This window comes from Poeciliopsis prolifica, unplaced genomic scaffold (assembly GCF_027474105.1).
Source record: "Poeciliopsis prolifica strain line A6 unplaced genomic scaffold, Auburn_PproV2 SCAFFOLD095, whole genome shotgun sequence".
NCBI lineage: Eukaryota > Metazoa > Chordata > Actinopteri > Cyprinodontiformes > Poeciliidae > Poeciliopsis > Poeciliopsis prolifica.
In genome coordinates, this window is record NW_026562470.1 from 306,988 (window position 1) to 321,612 (window position 14,625).

The window sequence follows — 14,625 nt, forward strand, 5'->3', positions numbered from 1 at the left end:
AGAATATTAAAACTAGACAATTCCTGAAGAAATTTAACCGGAGCCCGGTTCCAAATCGGTTAACATTAGCATCAATGCTAGGGAAAGATGCAATGCAAGCAATAGCATCTGGAGAGTCACAAGCATGTTAACTAACATGGACTCGAACCATTCAATATACTAAACATGGCTAATATGCAAGAGAAATAGCTAATACCTTATTTAAGGTAAAAGGCTAATGCTAATGCTCTGCCTTGCTACACAAAGTCATTCTGGCTGAGCGAGTGGAAATCCTGTCCCATGATTTCGCTCTGAAGCACCTTGACAGAAAATTGTAAGCCCTAGCAAAATTTCAAAAATATTTTACCGGAGCAGGCATGCGCATCGATGTCATGACCGACTTTGACATTAATAGGGCGATATTTGTGGGCGTGACGGCGATTTCAAAATTTATCTGGGGTCAAAATTTCACTCTGTCCCACACCAACAAAACAAGCTTCAAGTCAGTCACTGGTCTCCCGATGCGTCGCCATGAGCAGGAACCAGTCATCAAATACATTCCTGAAACAAAGACTTCTGGTTATCTGTCAGCCATAGTCATTCAAATTCAAATGATTATGGCTTACAATGACATCGTTTTCTGTGTAATAAATCTGAGTTTCACTTTTGGAAATGGGTGGGGAAGAAAAAGCTGAACTTTTTCTCAATGTCATTTTTTTTCCATTTTGTGCTACAAATGCAGTACAAAACGTTTTATTTCTGTATATCACATTGCTTGTATGCTCAGCAAAGAGCTGAAAAAGGTGAAAACATTTGAGCTCCCCATCATTTCAGCTGGAGCTGCTGTGATGAGGCAGAAGGAGGAGGTAGGACATTAAAGTGTTGTGTGTGGTTCATGTGGAGCGTGTGTCTTGCTCAGGGTTGCTGTGAAATCCTCTCAGTCTGTCGTTTGGTATCGATCTTCGTCCCGCTCTGTGCTGGAACATTTCCTCTCTTTGGCTTTTGAAGTTTGTGCTCAGTCTTTCTGCATCTGTGCTGTAGATGTGGTGTGGGTGGCTATTTTCCATCTTTTAAATGTTTTTCTAAGATTATTGGCAGGATGTTTTTAATTTTGTTTCTGATTGTTTCCCACAGTGCAGACGTCCAGCGTTGCCATGACTCTTAAATTAGCAGAAATGTGGACAAAATCACTTAATTTGACAAAACTATAACTTATCTCTTATCTAATGGTATTAGCAGTTGACTTCAAACTCACAGCTCTAAAATAGCAAATCGCTCACATAGCCAATAAACTCATAGCCTTTATTCCTCCTATTCTTTCTATAAATGCAGTATTTATTATGGAACTGATTGAGTTTAAATGAAATCCACAGCAATATGGCTTAACATCTAATAAGTCTCAAAGGCTATCATGTCATGAATCATATTTGGGCAAAGAGTCAATATTTATGTTAATATTTCTTCTTCATCATTTCTATTATTGCCTTTGTCATGCTGCATATCAGCGTTAGAGTCAAAGCTTCATTGACAGAAACCTGTTGTTCCCTGTTTAGTGACAGTAGTGACATGCAATGGAATAGAATATTTGGAAGCTTTGTGGCCACAGCCCTAAAAGTTTATTGTTCTAATCTTTGAAACACTTTATTTCTTCTATCTCATAAACACTGCTCTATCATGCTGGAAAATACATCCTCTCCCCCTTACATGAACCACACCAGGATTCTTTACAGCTGGGTTGACAGCTCTCATCTTTATTTCTCCAGATAAACTATTCCACATATTCCGTAGGAGTGGGAGTTATCATAGAAAGTATCCCAACTTCCTGCAAAATGCAAACCTGTGCTTAATTTTTTTCTTGGAGAGAACAAATTACTTTGCTATTATTAGGCAGATTTCCAAAACTCATCACTTTCCTCACACTCACCAAGTGGCTGTCGTGGGTGAGTAAGCTCTGCATTGGTGTGGCAACATGATTGGTAAAGCCCTCTTCTGCAACTAGACTCCTTGAATTGAGACTTGTTGGAAATCACTCTCTTACTCAGTCATTCAGATCAGCCCTCATATTCAGTATCTACCTGCTCTCACAAGCTCAGGTTATAACAGGAAATAATATCAGCTACCATAACTATGCAGATGACACACAGCTCTACATTACGATGTCACCCGATGACCTTTGACCCCATCCAATCACTGAATAAATGTTTAGAACAGATAAATGTGTGGATGTGCCAAAACTTTCTCCAGCTGAACAGAAACAAAACTGAAGTCATTATTTTTGGACCTAAAGAGGAACGATCTAGAGCTATAGATCTAGAGCTATAGAGCTACAGCTATAGATCTAGAACTATAGAGCTACAGCTATAGATCTAGAGCTATAGATCTAGAGCTATAGAGCTACAGCTATAGATCTAGAGCTATAGATCTAGAGCTATAGAGCTACAGCTATAGATCTAGAGCTATAGATCTAGAGTTATAGATCTAGAGCTATAGAGCTACAGCTATAGATCTAGAGCTATAGAGCTACAGCTATAGATCTAGAGCTATAGAGCTACAGTTATAGATAAAAGAGTTATAGCTCTAGAGTCAATGCACAGCTTCAATTATTAAAACTAAAACCTAGAACCTTTAGCACAATGGATTAGAAAAAATACTAAAATACATGGCATAAAAATCAACCACAATGAACAAAAATTAGCGCTCTTCGCGGATGATATCTTAATCTACCTGGCAAGACCCCAGGAATCTCTCCCAGAATTAAATAAAGTCTTGTTGGAATATGGAAAATTTTCAGGGTACAAACTGAATTCCCATAAATCTCAAGTTTTAACTTTCAAATATTCACCCAGCAATATTGATAAGGAATATTTTAAAATAAATTGGAACATGGACTCAATGGTTTACTTAGGAGTGACCATTCCCAAAGACCCAAAGAATATTGTCTCGGCAAACTATGATCCATTAATGACCAAAATAAAAAATGATATATCCAGATGGAGCCTGCTGCCCTACCTGGGCCTCACGCAAAGAGTAGAAGCTATCAAAATGATGGTGCTGCCAAAACTACTTTACTTTTTTCAGACAATATCAGCAGAACCAGACAAATCTATGTTCCAAGAAACTGACAAACTGATTTCAAGATTTATTTGGCAAGGGAAACAACCAAGAACCAGATTTAAAACTTTACAGCTGAGTAAAAGTAAAGGAGGCCTCTCTCTTCCAAACATGAGCAACTACTACAAAGCAGCCCAAATAAACCCTTTGGTGGAGATCTGTGACCCCTCCTACAAAGCAAGATGGAAGGAGATTGAATGCTCAAATAGCGGTGTCCCTTTGCAGGCAGCAATTGGGAATATTGACTTAATAAAAAACTTTAAGGAACTTAATCCCTGTTCTGAAACAGCACTTAAGACCTGGTCAAAGCTAGTAAAAGACAACAGAGTCCTGTTTACCAATCAGATGGATAGCATATGACCAAGGTTTTACCCCAAATAAAATAGATAATACCTTTAAAAGATGGATTAACAAGGGTTTAGTAAAATACAATGATTTGTATCATAAAGGCTGTCTGAGGACCTTTCAAGACATTAGGCAAAAATATGACATTGATAACAGGGACTCTTTCCGTTATCTACAAATCCGGCATTATTTAGACAAAACAAATACAGAAGATCCAAGCAGAGCATTTGTTGGAATATTAAATATCTTTCGAAATCATATCAATCAACTTCCACTACTAAATTAATATCCAAAATGTATGATGAGCTACAAAATCTGGAGGGAGGGGACACGCTATATATTAAGGAGAGATGGAACAAGGAAGGGAACCACCAAATTCACATTGAAGACTGGTTAGATATTTTGAATAACTGCTGGAGATGTACATCTTCACTAACATATAGAGAATTTGCTTGGAAAACGGTTACACGCTTCTTTAAAACACCAGCTCAAAGGGACAGAAATGCAGATAAAACATGCTGGAGGTTATGTGGATCGGAACAAGCAGACCACTTTCATATTCTATGGAGCTGTCCTAAGTTGTCTTCTTACTGGAGGACAATTAAACAAAATGTGGAGACTGTTATTGGAGCCAATCTTACACTAAACTTTGAGATTATGCTTTAGGCAAACGTCCAGATTGTGTAAAGGGATTCTGTAAAACATATATTTTCAATATATTACTAATTGCCAGTAAAAAAGCAATTACTCGGAAATGGATGACGGACAAAATACCCACATTAGAAGACTGGACAAGCATCATTCAAGACATTTGCAAGATGGAGGAATTGACATTTGCATTGAAACTGGAGCAAGACAAATTTGAAAAGTGTTGGACCCCATGGTGGACTTTTATGAATACCAGATCTGAAGCTAATGAGATTGTGGTGACACCCATTGTTCCTTAGCTACTCTGTTGAACCCTTGGTTTTAAGGGTCGGAAAAGTTATTCTAGTGTTGATACTGACTTGTTTTTCTCTTCCTCCTCTCTTCCTTTGAGAGGAGTGACGAGGAGGGGGAAAAAAAAGGGAACACTAAATACTGGAGATGGACAATCACAAGAAGGGGTTAACTGTATTGATTAATATAACAAACTGAATAGATGATCGTGTACAGGTCAATATCATCTTATGTGAATGGACGAGATGTATATTTTCTATGTTGTTCCTTAATAAAAACTTCATTAAAAAAAAACCCACTAAAAACTATCGATCAGGCCTGAAACCTGGGAGTAGTGATGGACTCGGACTTGAACCTTGCGAGCCACATAAAGACGATTACAAAGTCGGCCTTCTATCACCTGAAGAACATCTCCAGGATTAGAGGACTAATGTCTCAGCCAGATCTGGAGAAACTCATTCATGCGTTTATCTTTAGTCTCATTGATTATTGTAACAGTGTCTTCACAGGTCTGTCCAACAAATCAATCCTCCAGCTGCAGCTGATCCAGAAGCTGCTGCTCCTGTTCTCACTAAAACCAGGAAGATAGAGACATAACAGCAGTTTTAAAGTCCCTCCACTGGCTCCCTGTAGCTCAAAGAATAGATTTTAAAATACTGTTGTTAGTTTATAAATCACTGAACGGTTCAGCACCACAATACATCAATAAACCTTCCAGAACCCCTCTGGTTCTGGTTCTGGTTCTGCTGTGCAACAAGCAGAACCAGAACCAAACATGGAGAAGCAGCGATCAGCTTCTATGCATCACAAATCTGGAAAAGACTTCCAGAAAACTGCAAAACAGTGAAGTTCCTTTAAATCTAGGCTAAAAACTGCTTAGAGTTGTACTGCTTAGAGTTGTATTTGAACATAATCATGAAACATTAATCAATAATTTCCTGCGCAAAATATAATGTTGTTGACTGTGTGTTGACTTTGTATTTTTGTGTTTTATGGTGTAAAGCACATTGAAATGCCTTGTTGCTGAAAGACGCAATACAAAGAAAATTGGACTGATTGATTGACGTACAAAATTCTTATCAGTGCTTTTCTAAACTGTGACATGATTTTGAGACAAAGTGAAGGTAGCTGAACTCTTTATTAGAGGCAACCATTAGTAGCACAAGAAGACACAAGTTTTCAATACTCTGCCTCTCTGTTATAGCAATGAATCTGTTAATTACATTACCACATGAAGTAGCCCCACTCTCTGACCAGCAAGGACCACACCACAAAGAAATAGGTTTAAAGATTTATTGATGAAGGGATGAATGATTGTGATTCAGTTATTGGGAGAGTTTGGGAGGTGAAGACAGCATGGGACCCCCAGACAAAATCTGCAGCAAAAAGAAGCTGTCAGGTTCTGTGTTTAATTCCAAGTTTCTGTGTCCTGAGTCTCCTCGTTGTCCTGTCTTCCCCTTGATTGTTCCCAGGTGTGTCTCGTTCCCCTGATTACCCTCAGTGTATTTAGTCCCTCCTGTGTCCTTTGTTCCTCGTCGGGTCCTTGTCGTTGATTGTCAATTGTCGTTGTCCTTTGTTTTTGTCAGCCGCCTGTATGACCAGTTGCTACCGGCGTTGAGCCCTGGCTTCCGCTCAGCCGTGCTGCCTGGCCGCGGACTCTGTTGACTGTGTTTTTGTGGACTATTTTCATTAAATTACTCACCATTCACCTATCTGGGTCTCCAGCGTGCTGCCTCACCATCTCACCACCACCATTCTATGACAGAAGCAAAGCCTGGTTATGAATGAAGAGGGGTGAAATGAAAGAAGCAAAGGGTTAGGGAGGGTGAGATGAGTGGGTAAGCACAGTATAAAATTAGAGGTGTGGTTTGGGTGTGGAACTGCTCTTGAACTTAAGTTAACACATTAACTTCACAATCATAAAAAAACAAGAAACAAATCATTTTTAAGCTCACTAAACTCTTTGTAGCAACAAAGTCAAGGAAGCACATTTACATGACTGAAACATTTAGCAATAACTGTACTGACTGCATACTGGGGAAAATAAATTACTTAATGTGACATGTAATTATGTTAATCCTCAAACTTATGGTTTTGTCCACTTTTACCTTTCATCAAGTTAGATTAAATAAGCAATGATTTGCTTCCATAAAACTATTCTGATATGTAAGAACTTTGCCAACCCTTTTGACTTGAAAGGAGAACCAGATGTTACATTTGTTATGAAATATTTTTAAATTCTAACTCGAATAAAAATAAAATTCAGAACATGTGCGTGATGCTTGAGTCATTTTTTTTATTATTGTTTTTTATTATTTTGTTTTCATGTTTCATTTATTTCAGCTTTGATTCAACTGTTTAGTTCCTATTTATTGATTTTTAGCGCTAATCTGGGCAGCGTGAGATCAGGCTTACAACAAACATTCACAATGAAAAGATAACATGAGAAGCATGACTGAAAGATTTTATGTTTTTAATAGCTGTCAAGTTTGAGCATAAAAGCTTTTTTTCATAACCTTTGATTGTTGTAGCTCTAGAACTCCTGTAGAGCTCGTCTGTCTGTCTGTCTCAATGTGCTAAAAGTGTGTCCCTTCTTCTTTATTCTTCTATGTGCTTTTTTCAACTGTTATTGCCACTTTTTGTCAGATTACTTTCACTTTTTCTGAATTATGCTTTTACTGATGACTACTGTCACTCTAATGTTGCAGAGTTTCATATCTCTAACTGATTTCAATTTTCTGTGGCAGAAATCTCGCAGCGATGTTGGCAACTTTGACAAGGAGTTCACCAAGATGGCGGTGGAGCTGACACCGACAGACAAACTCTTCATCATGAACCTGGACCAGAATGAGTTCCAAGGCTTCTCCTACACCAATCCTGAATTCGTTGTACAAGTCTGAGGACATCCCGGTGGTTAGATGAGGCACAGAAAAAATAATCCAAACAGCTCAGCTCTAGTACTGTGCAAAAGTTTTCAACAATTCCATATCATTTACACTATTTCTGCCAAATTGCCTTGGAATCTTATAACCTCAGTAAAAACTCTCCCCTCTTTCTGAAGGGCTCTAAAAGCTTTTCTTTGGACATTCACTGCTTTTTTTTTACTCCTTTTATCTGAGCATGACATCTTCTTGACAAGATTACTTCATGAAATAAATGTTGGCCAAGTTAGTCAGATGTCTTCGATTCACTGCATTTTATATAGCAAATACTGGTTTAAAGCACCATTACCAAAGGTTCACTAGATGTTAGAAAAAGATTTGGACTAAAACATTAGGTCAAACAACAGCTTCAACATAAATGCTTCCTATGTGGAGCTTTGCTTAAAGGGATGCAGTTCAGCTTCTAAAACAGAAGAAACAAAGACAATTTTGTAGTAGCAACTGCAGTGTGTTATTATCAAAGTCATAAAAACCTTTCAACTGATTTGTTCATTCAAATTTGCAACCCTCATCTGTACCAGAGTTAGCAGGAGGTTTTCTCCAAATTTTCTCGATGATTCTCTGTGCTGAGAAATGCTGTTTTTGTCTGGCTTAGCAAATGGGTAAAAGATCTTATCCTCCCGCAGATATCATGTTTTAATAAAGGAAAACATGCTGCTCGCTAGTTTTAAGCACTGGTCTGTTGACATGCATGCAGCTTTTTCACTTGTTAAATTGTATATTATCAACTTCATTTGACTAATTTGCTTTGATTTTTCAAGGTCAACCAGTTGTTCTTGTAGCCCCACAAAAACTCTTTCAGCATGTTTTAGTTCAGTCACTCTTTCAGTGTCTAAGTATTTTTATGCATAAGTGATGACTATAATGACAAAGAAAATTTCTGCATACTGGAGTAAAACTGAGAGGAATGAGATGCCAAAGTCCAAAGAAAACTTCAACACATCTTCAAATAATAAACAGAACCGTTTCTTCAGACTATATTCCATAGTTTCCTGAAAAACAAATGATGAAGGAATGATGGATGATTCAAGTCTTTTGCACAGTACTGCATATTTTGCCACTAACCTAATTGCATGCCAGGAAGACAAATTGACACCATGTCATTTAAACACTTATATTTTTACTGGGAGTGATTATGAGAATTTTCTTCAAACAGAAGAATCCCACAAATGACCTTCTACCAGAGTGGTGATGTTCACATCTCCAGGAAACAGCAGCAGTAGATAACGTTCACATGACTCACCATTTACAGCCAACATGTACCTTTGCGCTATGTTGATCATGAATAGTGTGTATGTTTACTTGATTTCCTTCTCCTATGCTAGCGAGAGTGAGGTCATGAATATTTTATAATCAATAAGTCAAACATGGCAACATGTCAGAACTGACAGGAGTTCAGAGGGGTGCAAGATTCAGATCTGGGATTTATAACCTCATGTCTAAGATAGTCCTGTACTTAGTCTTAAGCATGCCTTGTCTTCCAAATTGATGCAAAAAAAGAAAAACCTATTATCTTTCTCACATAGTCTCATGACTGTTTGCTTTGCAGTGGGTTGGTGCTGTGTAGGTCGTTACAGTTCATGTGGTGGAGCTCCTCTATGCATGCCATATTTGTTGGTACTGTAGTTAAAGATTTTTACACTGAACAAAAATACTAATGCCCCATGTCAAATATTTTATGAACATTTGGGTTATTGTTATGTGCCTTTTTTCCCTAGATTATTTGTATTAATTTTAGTTGAATATTTTTTTCTTTTGTTTAATACTTTGGAGTTTGGATAATTCCTTTCTTGTAATTTGTCTCGTTAATTTGTGGCTGTTGGACCGCCTATAAATAGGCTGGGTTGCGTCAGGTGAAGGGCGATGACCACCACCAATCACCACTGAGAATGCGATCTGACGTGGTGAGCATATCTCTACTCGTACCTGACGTCTCCAGCCTGCCATGTGGTATTTTTTTATTCGCTCTTTGTTTGTCTGCTGGTTTTTGTTCATTGTGAGTTTGGCCTGGTGGGACCGATTGTCCTGTTTTCGATTTACTTCTTTGCAGTAGATTCCATGTTTCGGTAGTCTGGTACTTGCAGGGGCTTCGACGGGCCTGTAAAGGGTTGGCCCCCTGCTGTACCGTTTTGTTCTTTTTGATCGCCTTATCAGGTCCAACTTTCTGTTCATACTTTGGAATTTTTGGTTTCTTTTTCCTTTGGGACATGGGGAACTGAGGATTCAATTCTCTTTTTTCTTCCACAGGAAAATCAAAAGAAGCAGAACCAAAAGAAATGGTCAAGAGAGTTTTGAAACAAAATTACTTTTTGAATCCTCAGTTTTGCCTACATGTCCTCAAATATGTTGTGCCCTTTGTGGACGTAACAGTTATGCAATATATAGAGAAACTCAAAATATATTTTCAGTAATTACTGATCTTCATATCAGCATTAATAACATCATGGTATGTCTATTTGTAGCAGATTGACAGTCCTTTGAACATGACAGAATGAATGAAGAATTCGATTTTGACCAAGTTGGCTTCCCGTATGCAGTCTGACATGTCTATTGTGCAGACCAATAGTTTCATTAGTCGTGTGTGTCGCTGGTCGTAGCCGATCCTGCAGATAGACGAGTCGGATGTGGGGATCTTGTGCTGGAGTGGTCACATGTGGCAGATGAGGATGAGGTCGATTTGCAGTAATGTCAGTCTGTTGGAAACCAACTCTTAAACGGCCTATGGTCCCATAATGGACATTGAGCCGTGCAGCTACTGCTCTGGTGGACATCCCTGCATCCAACATGCCAATGGCACCTTCTGCATAACTTGCGACATCTGAGGAATTATTAGTTGTGACAAAGTTTGACATTTTGGGGTGGCCTTTTATTGACCAGTCCAATGGTTGTCCAGTTGTTGCTCATTTTATCTGATCATGCAGTGGACATGTCCCACCCATGAACTGAGTAAAAAAAAAACAACTCGCTGAGTAATGCTCACCGACAGCCAATTGGACTAAAAATTATTCACACATAAAAGAAATATTGCTTTTGCACAATAAAAGTCAGCAAATGCTCATTGACAGTTAACTCCACATGGAAACAATAGTTGACATGTGGTGTTTATGTTTTTGTTCAGTGTGTTTTTGTTTTTTGACAACATGGAGGAGAAAACCTTGTGTCCTGAATGTCAGTTCTTGAAACTTCACATGTGAATTCTGCTTTCATTTCCTCCCCAAAATGCTGAAAAGTCCACTGCTTCAAAAACTCCTGGGAGATGATGAAATTTCAGGAGAAAAACTTAAGAACTTGATGTATACTTCTGTAAGACTTGTGTTTCAGTGTATGTGTCAATATGAGCGAGGAATTAGAGGTAGGTGTGTTTTTCTTGTAATAATACAATTCTCTACTATTCCTCACAGTCCAGCCACTTTGCATTTTTTCCCCCACACAGTTTCAGAGTTATTCATATTTGTCTTCCACTTTTTATCTTTTCCACTTTCTGGCTTTAGAATTTGCACTTTATTGTTATAAATTCTTTTTTCCTACTTCTGTACCAGAATCACATCTTTATTTTAAGGTAATGAAATGATCAAGTCAATATTTGGAAATAAGAAGAGACTTACTATGCAAAAGAAAGAAGGTCAAAAGGAAAAGAAGAAACCCTGAGAGAATAAAAGGACATAATAGATATGATGCATGCATCATCTTTAGCTGAAGAGACAGATACAAAAGACATTAAAATATTATCATACAATCAGTTCTGTAATTTTGTCTTTTTGCTTCACATCTGTTTGCAGATTCATGACCTAATAATCAAACCACACATTAAAAAAATTGATGGTCACCTGGCTTACACATTGTGTCCATTTCTAAAAAAAGACTTTCTCTGATATAATCAGCAGCTTTAAGCAGTTATCATCTTTCCTGCTGTAGTCTGAAACACAAGTTTGGCCCAGAATCAAACTTATGTAATAGTTCTCAGCGTTTTTCCTACCAAAGTGATTACAGTTCTTAATCTGGAGCCATAAAAGGGGAATACATATTAGAAACAACGTGGTACATTTGATCTGTTCTAGCAAATCATGAATAACAGTACAGCAGTTCAGCTACACAGCTGACAGTGTTTATCTCAGTATCCTTGCATACAATCCCATATTAACACCAGTTTGTTTTCATTCAACCTTGTTTTGTATGTCAAAGTCAAACTATCTGTTGATCTCTGACAGCAGGTCTCTGCTCACAATCGCCTTGTTTTGTTTAAAACGGCATTTATGAATCAAGTTGTTACTGAAGGAAACCAGGCTGATTCAAACTATTTCATACACATTTTTTCCTTTATGTGTCTGCATTTTTGTGCGGACAGTAAATCAACAGCAGCTGTGCATTTTGTTCAAACATTAACAGCCAGTGCACAACTGCTTTCTAAAATTGATTTGTAAAACAAGTTCTCTCAATGATCTATATTAATGAATTGAACATCACATGACTTACTGTGGAACAGAACGTCACATGCACCATCGCTTTGCAGGGAATATCAGGGAGGTGATGCAATCAAGCATCACCTCCCTGACCACGTTATCAATGTCAAGACAGATAACATGGTCCAATGGAATCACATTACACAAGTCAACAAAAAAGTGTGTAAAGAAAGTGGAAAGTAGCTTGTAGCTTGACTTTGACAACCTTAACATGTACCTGTTCTGCGCAGTTCGGTGTGTTTCCGTTCAGTTAACACAAAATGAAGGCAACCCACACATCAACTTTCTGACAGATTATCGGTAGAGCAGCTAATTAACCACAGCTAGTATGCAGGCGATTACTTCTTCTTCCATATTCTTACACCCTTTGGGGTACAGAAAGGTGCTGCTGTCTATGTTCAGCTGTCAACGGTCGAGAGGCAGGGTCACCCTGGACAGGTCACCAGTTCATCACAGAGACAGACAGGACAAACAACCATGCACACATATCCACACCTAAGGAGAATTTGGAGAAGGGAAGCTGGAGTACCTGGAGAGAACCCACCATGAACACAGAGAACACATGGAAACTCCATGAAGAAAGATCCTGGACTGGGAATCAAACCCAGGACCTTCTTGCTGCAAGGCAACTGTGCTACCAACAAATGTTCCCTCTAAGCTGCGCCTGCACAATCGCGCACTGCTCGCATAATCTCAGCGCACAAGAAAATCTATGTAGCGCATAAAATAAAGTCCAAGGTAAACTGGACATTGAGCTCAGACATCAGCTTTGACTATGGACCAATAACATTTTTTTGTACGACTTTGCAATGGAACTCAGTGAGTGACAGGAATCCAGCCAATGATACGGTACGGTTCACTTTGGCTACGCAGCCAATCATCACATGCTATATGTGCTGTGGCACCATGCAGGTGAGAATAGTGCGGCGGAGTTAAGAGACGTGAAAGCATTTATCATGTCTAAGTGGGACATCCACTCATCAAGCCAAAGTAAAAAAAAAAGGAATGCACTTCTTCTAAGATCAAATGGCTGTTGGAGTTTTACAAATAGAAGAACAGTACAGTGTACAGTGGAGGGACCGTGTCAAGGAGGCAATGACATGGGGCAGAAATTGCCCCATTGCAATTTCTGCCCCATCATCTCATAAGTTGATGGCAGAAATGCAAGCATACATGGATGAAGGACGAACCCTATCATAACACTAACATAACAATAAGGAACACAATGCAACTTATAACAAACACACATAACCATGTGGGCCCCAGCAGAACTAAAACACAGAATCGTTACAATAACTTCAATTAAGCAACTTCACTATATGACAAGCACATCAGCCACTGCGGTCTGAAGGCACAGCTTCATAAATTCTTTATGGGTGTGGGAGGGTCACGTCTTCCGCTCCATGTCTGTCTGTGCAGGAGTGTTGATTATAACCGGCCAAATGACCGACAGTCTTCAAATTTTCCAGTTGTTTACAAAAAGAAAACAGTCAAATATGGAAAATATTCTGTTAAAGCGACCTCTGTTACTCATAACACAGTTTTACAGAGTCATCACTTAAGCATCCCACAGAGGGACATTAGGGACAACCCCAAAATATACTTCATGGGAAATGTGAGATTTTTCATGTTAATTTCTGACACACTTTGATCTAAGAATTTTCTATGTTCTTTGATAAATTGTATGTTTCATGCTCATTAAGGGATACATTTTCAACACATTTTAAAGGAACTGGTTACTGTATGCTAATTGATGACGCTCTGAGCTCATGGTCTCACCTCTGGAGCCCCTGGACAACGGGGGTCCAGACATGGACAACAGGAGGTTGAGTGTAACTTGAGTGTTGAGTGTGTTAAGTGTTACTGTATGTTAATTGATTATGAACAATTAACATATATGAGCTCATGGTCGAGTTGGGGGCAGGAAAGTAGCCTTCTGATTGGCTAACCCGTCTGGGAGAGGGGAAATGGCCATTCCCTTCTTTCATTCGAGGTTGTTTGGTAATGAGTATAAAGGCAGAAAAGTCTCATTGTTTGGTAGAGTCTGCTGTGGGTTACGTACGGAAGCCCAGTTACGTGATGCTGTAGCTCTGGCCGGACTGTCGGCTCTCCAGTTCACTGTGTCACGGTAAGAGCGGATTGAAAGAATTTAAGCATTACATATTTTTTGTTGTGTGAATGAATTTGCTGTAATCTGTGGCGGAATAAAAGGACACATTTATTCTATCAGAACAACGTGTTGTCATTATTTATCACCGATCATCCCCGATCCTGCCTAAAATTTTACAAAACAACCTGGAATGCAACTTTTGCCTTGTGGAGCTGTTGTCTGTCGATTGCCATTGCAACGGCTCTGCGTGGCACGTTAACCTGACAGACTGTGAAAAGTAACGAAAACAGATGTTCTCCGTTTGAGTTTCTACTTTTTTTCTTCTCTGGACGAATTGCATCATTTGTTCATAGAATGTGGCAATCATCAAAAAGAATGAAATATCAAAAAGAAAAGGAGACAAATATTGTAATTTTTAAATCATGGCTCATACTGCAGCAATTAAAATGTAATTATTGGCCAATGCAAAAGAGAAATTTGCTAGTCCTATCTTGTATTTTGGCAAACAGACTGTTTATAGATTTGTATGTAGATAGAATTTATATTTTACATATCCAATCATCTGCACTTTTGTCAGCTTTAATTTTTGCCACATCTAACAGAAATTGTATTATTTTCCTACTCTCCAATTGCCCCAACCAACCCCAAAAAGTCCCACTGAAAATCTCAACAACAACACAGATGTGACTTTGAAATTGGTGACTGACTTTAGTATGATATCTGTTTTTCATTAGAACAC

General features: G+C 38.6%; 1 protein-coding gene across 3 annotated transcripts in view; it reads left to right on the forward strand.

Annotated features, from left to right (window-relative positions):
- Positions 1–14,625, forward strand: part of LOC129353719 (protein kinase C beta type-like) — a 189,418-nt gene that overhangs the window by 69,927 nt on the left and 104,866 nt on the right. For 2 of the 3 annotated variants that reach the window (XM_055023070.1, XM_055023071.1), the window contains one exon: positions 7,122–11,055. The exons of the other annotated variant lie outside the window; for it this stretch is intronic. In XM_055023070.1, coding sequence (XP_054879045.1) covers positions 7,122–7,274 — 153 coding nt within the window. In that variant the 3' untranslated portion in view covers positions 7,275–11,055. Of the gene's footprint in view, positions 1–7,121; positions 11,056–14,625 lie in introns of those variants that run through there. 3 annotated transcript variants of the gene reach the window in all.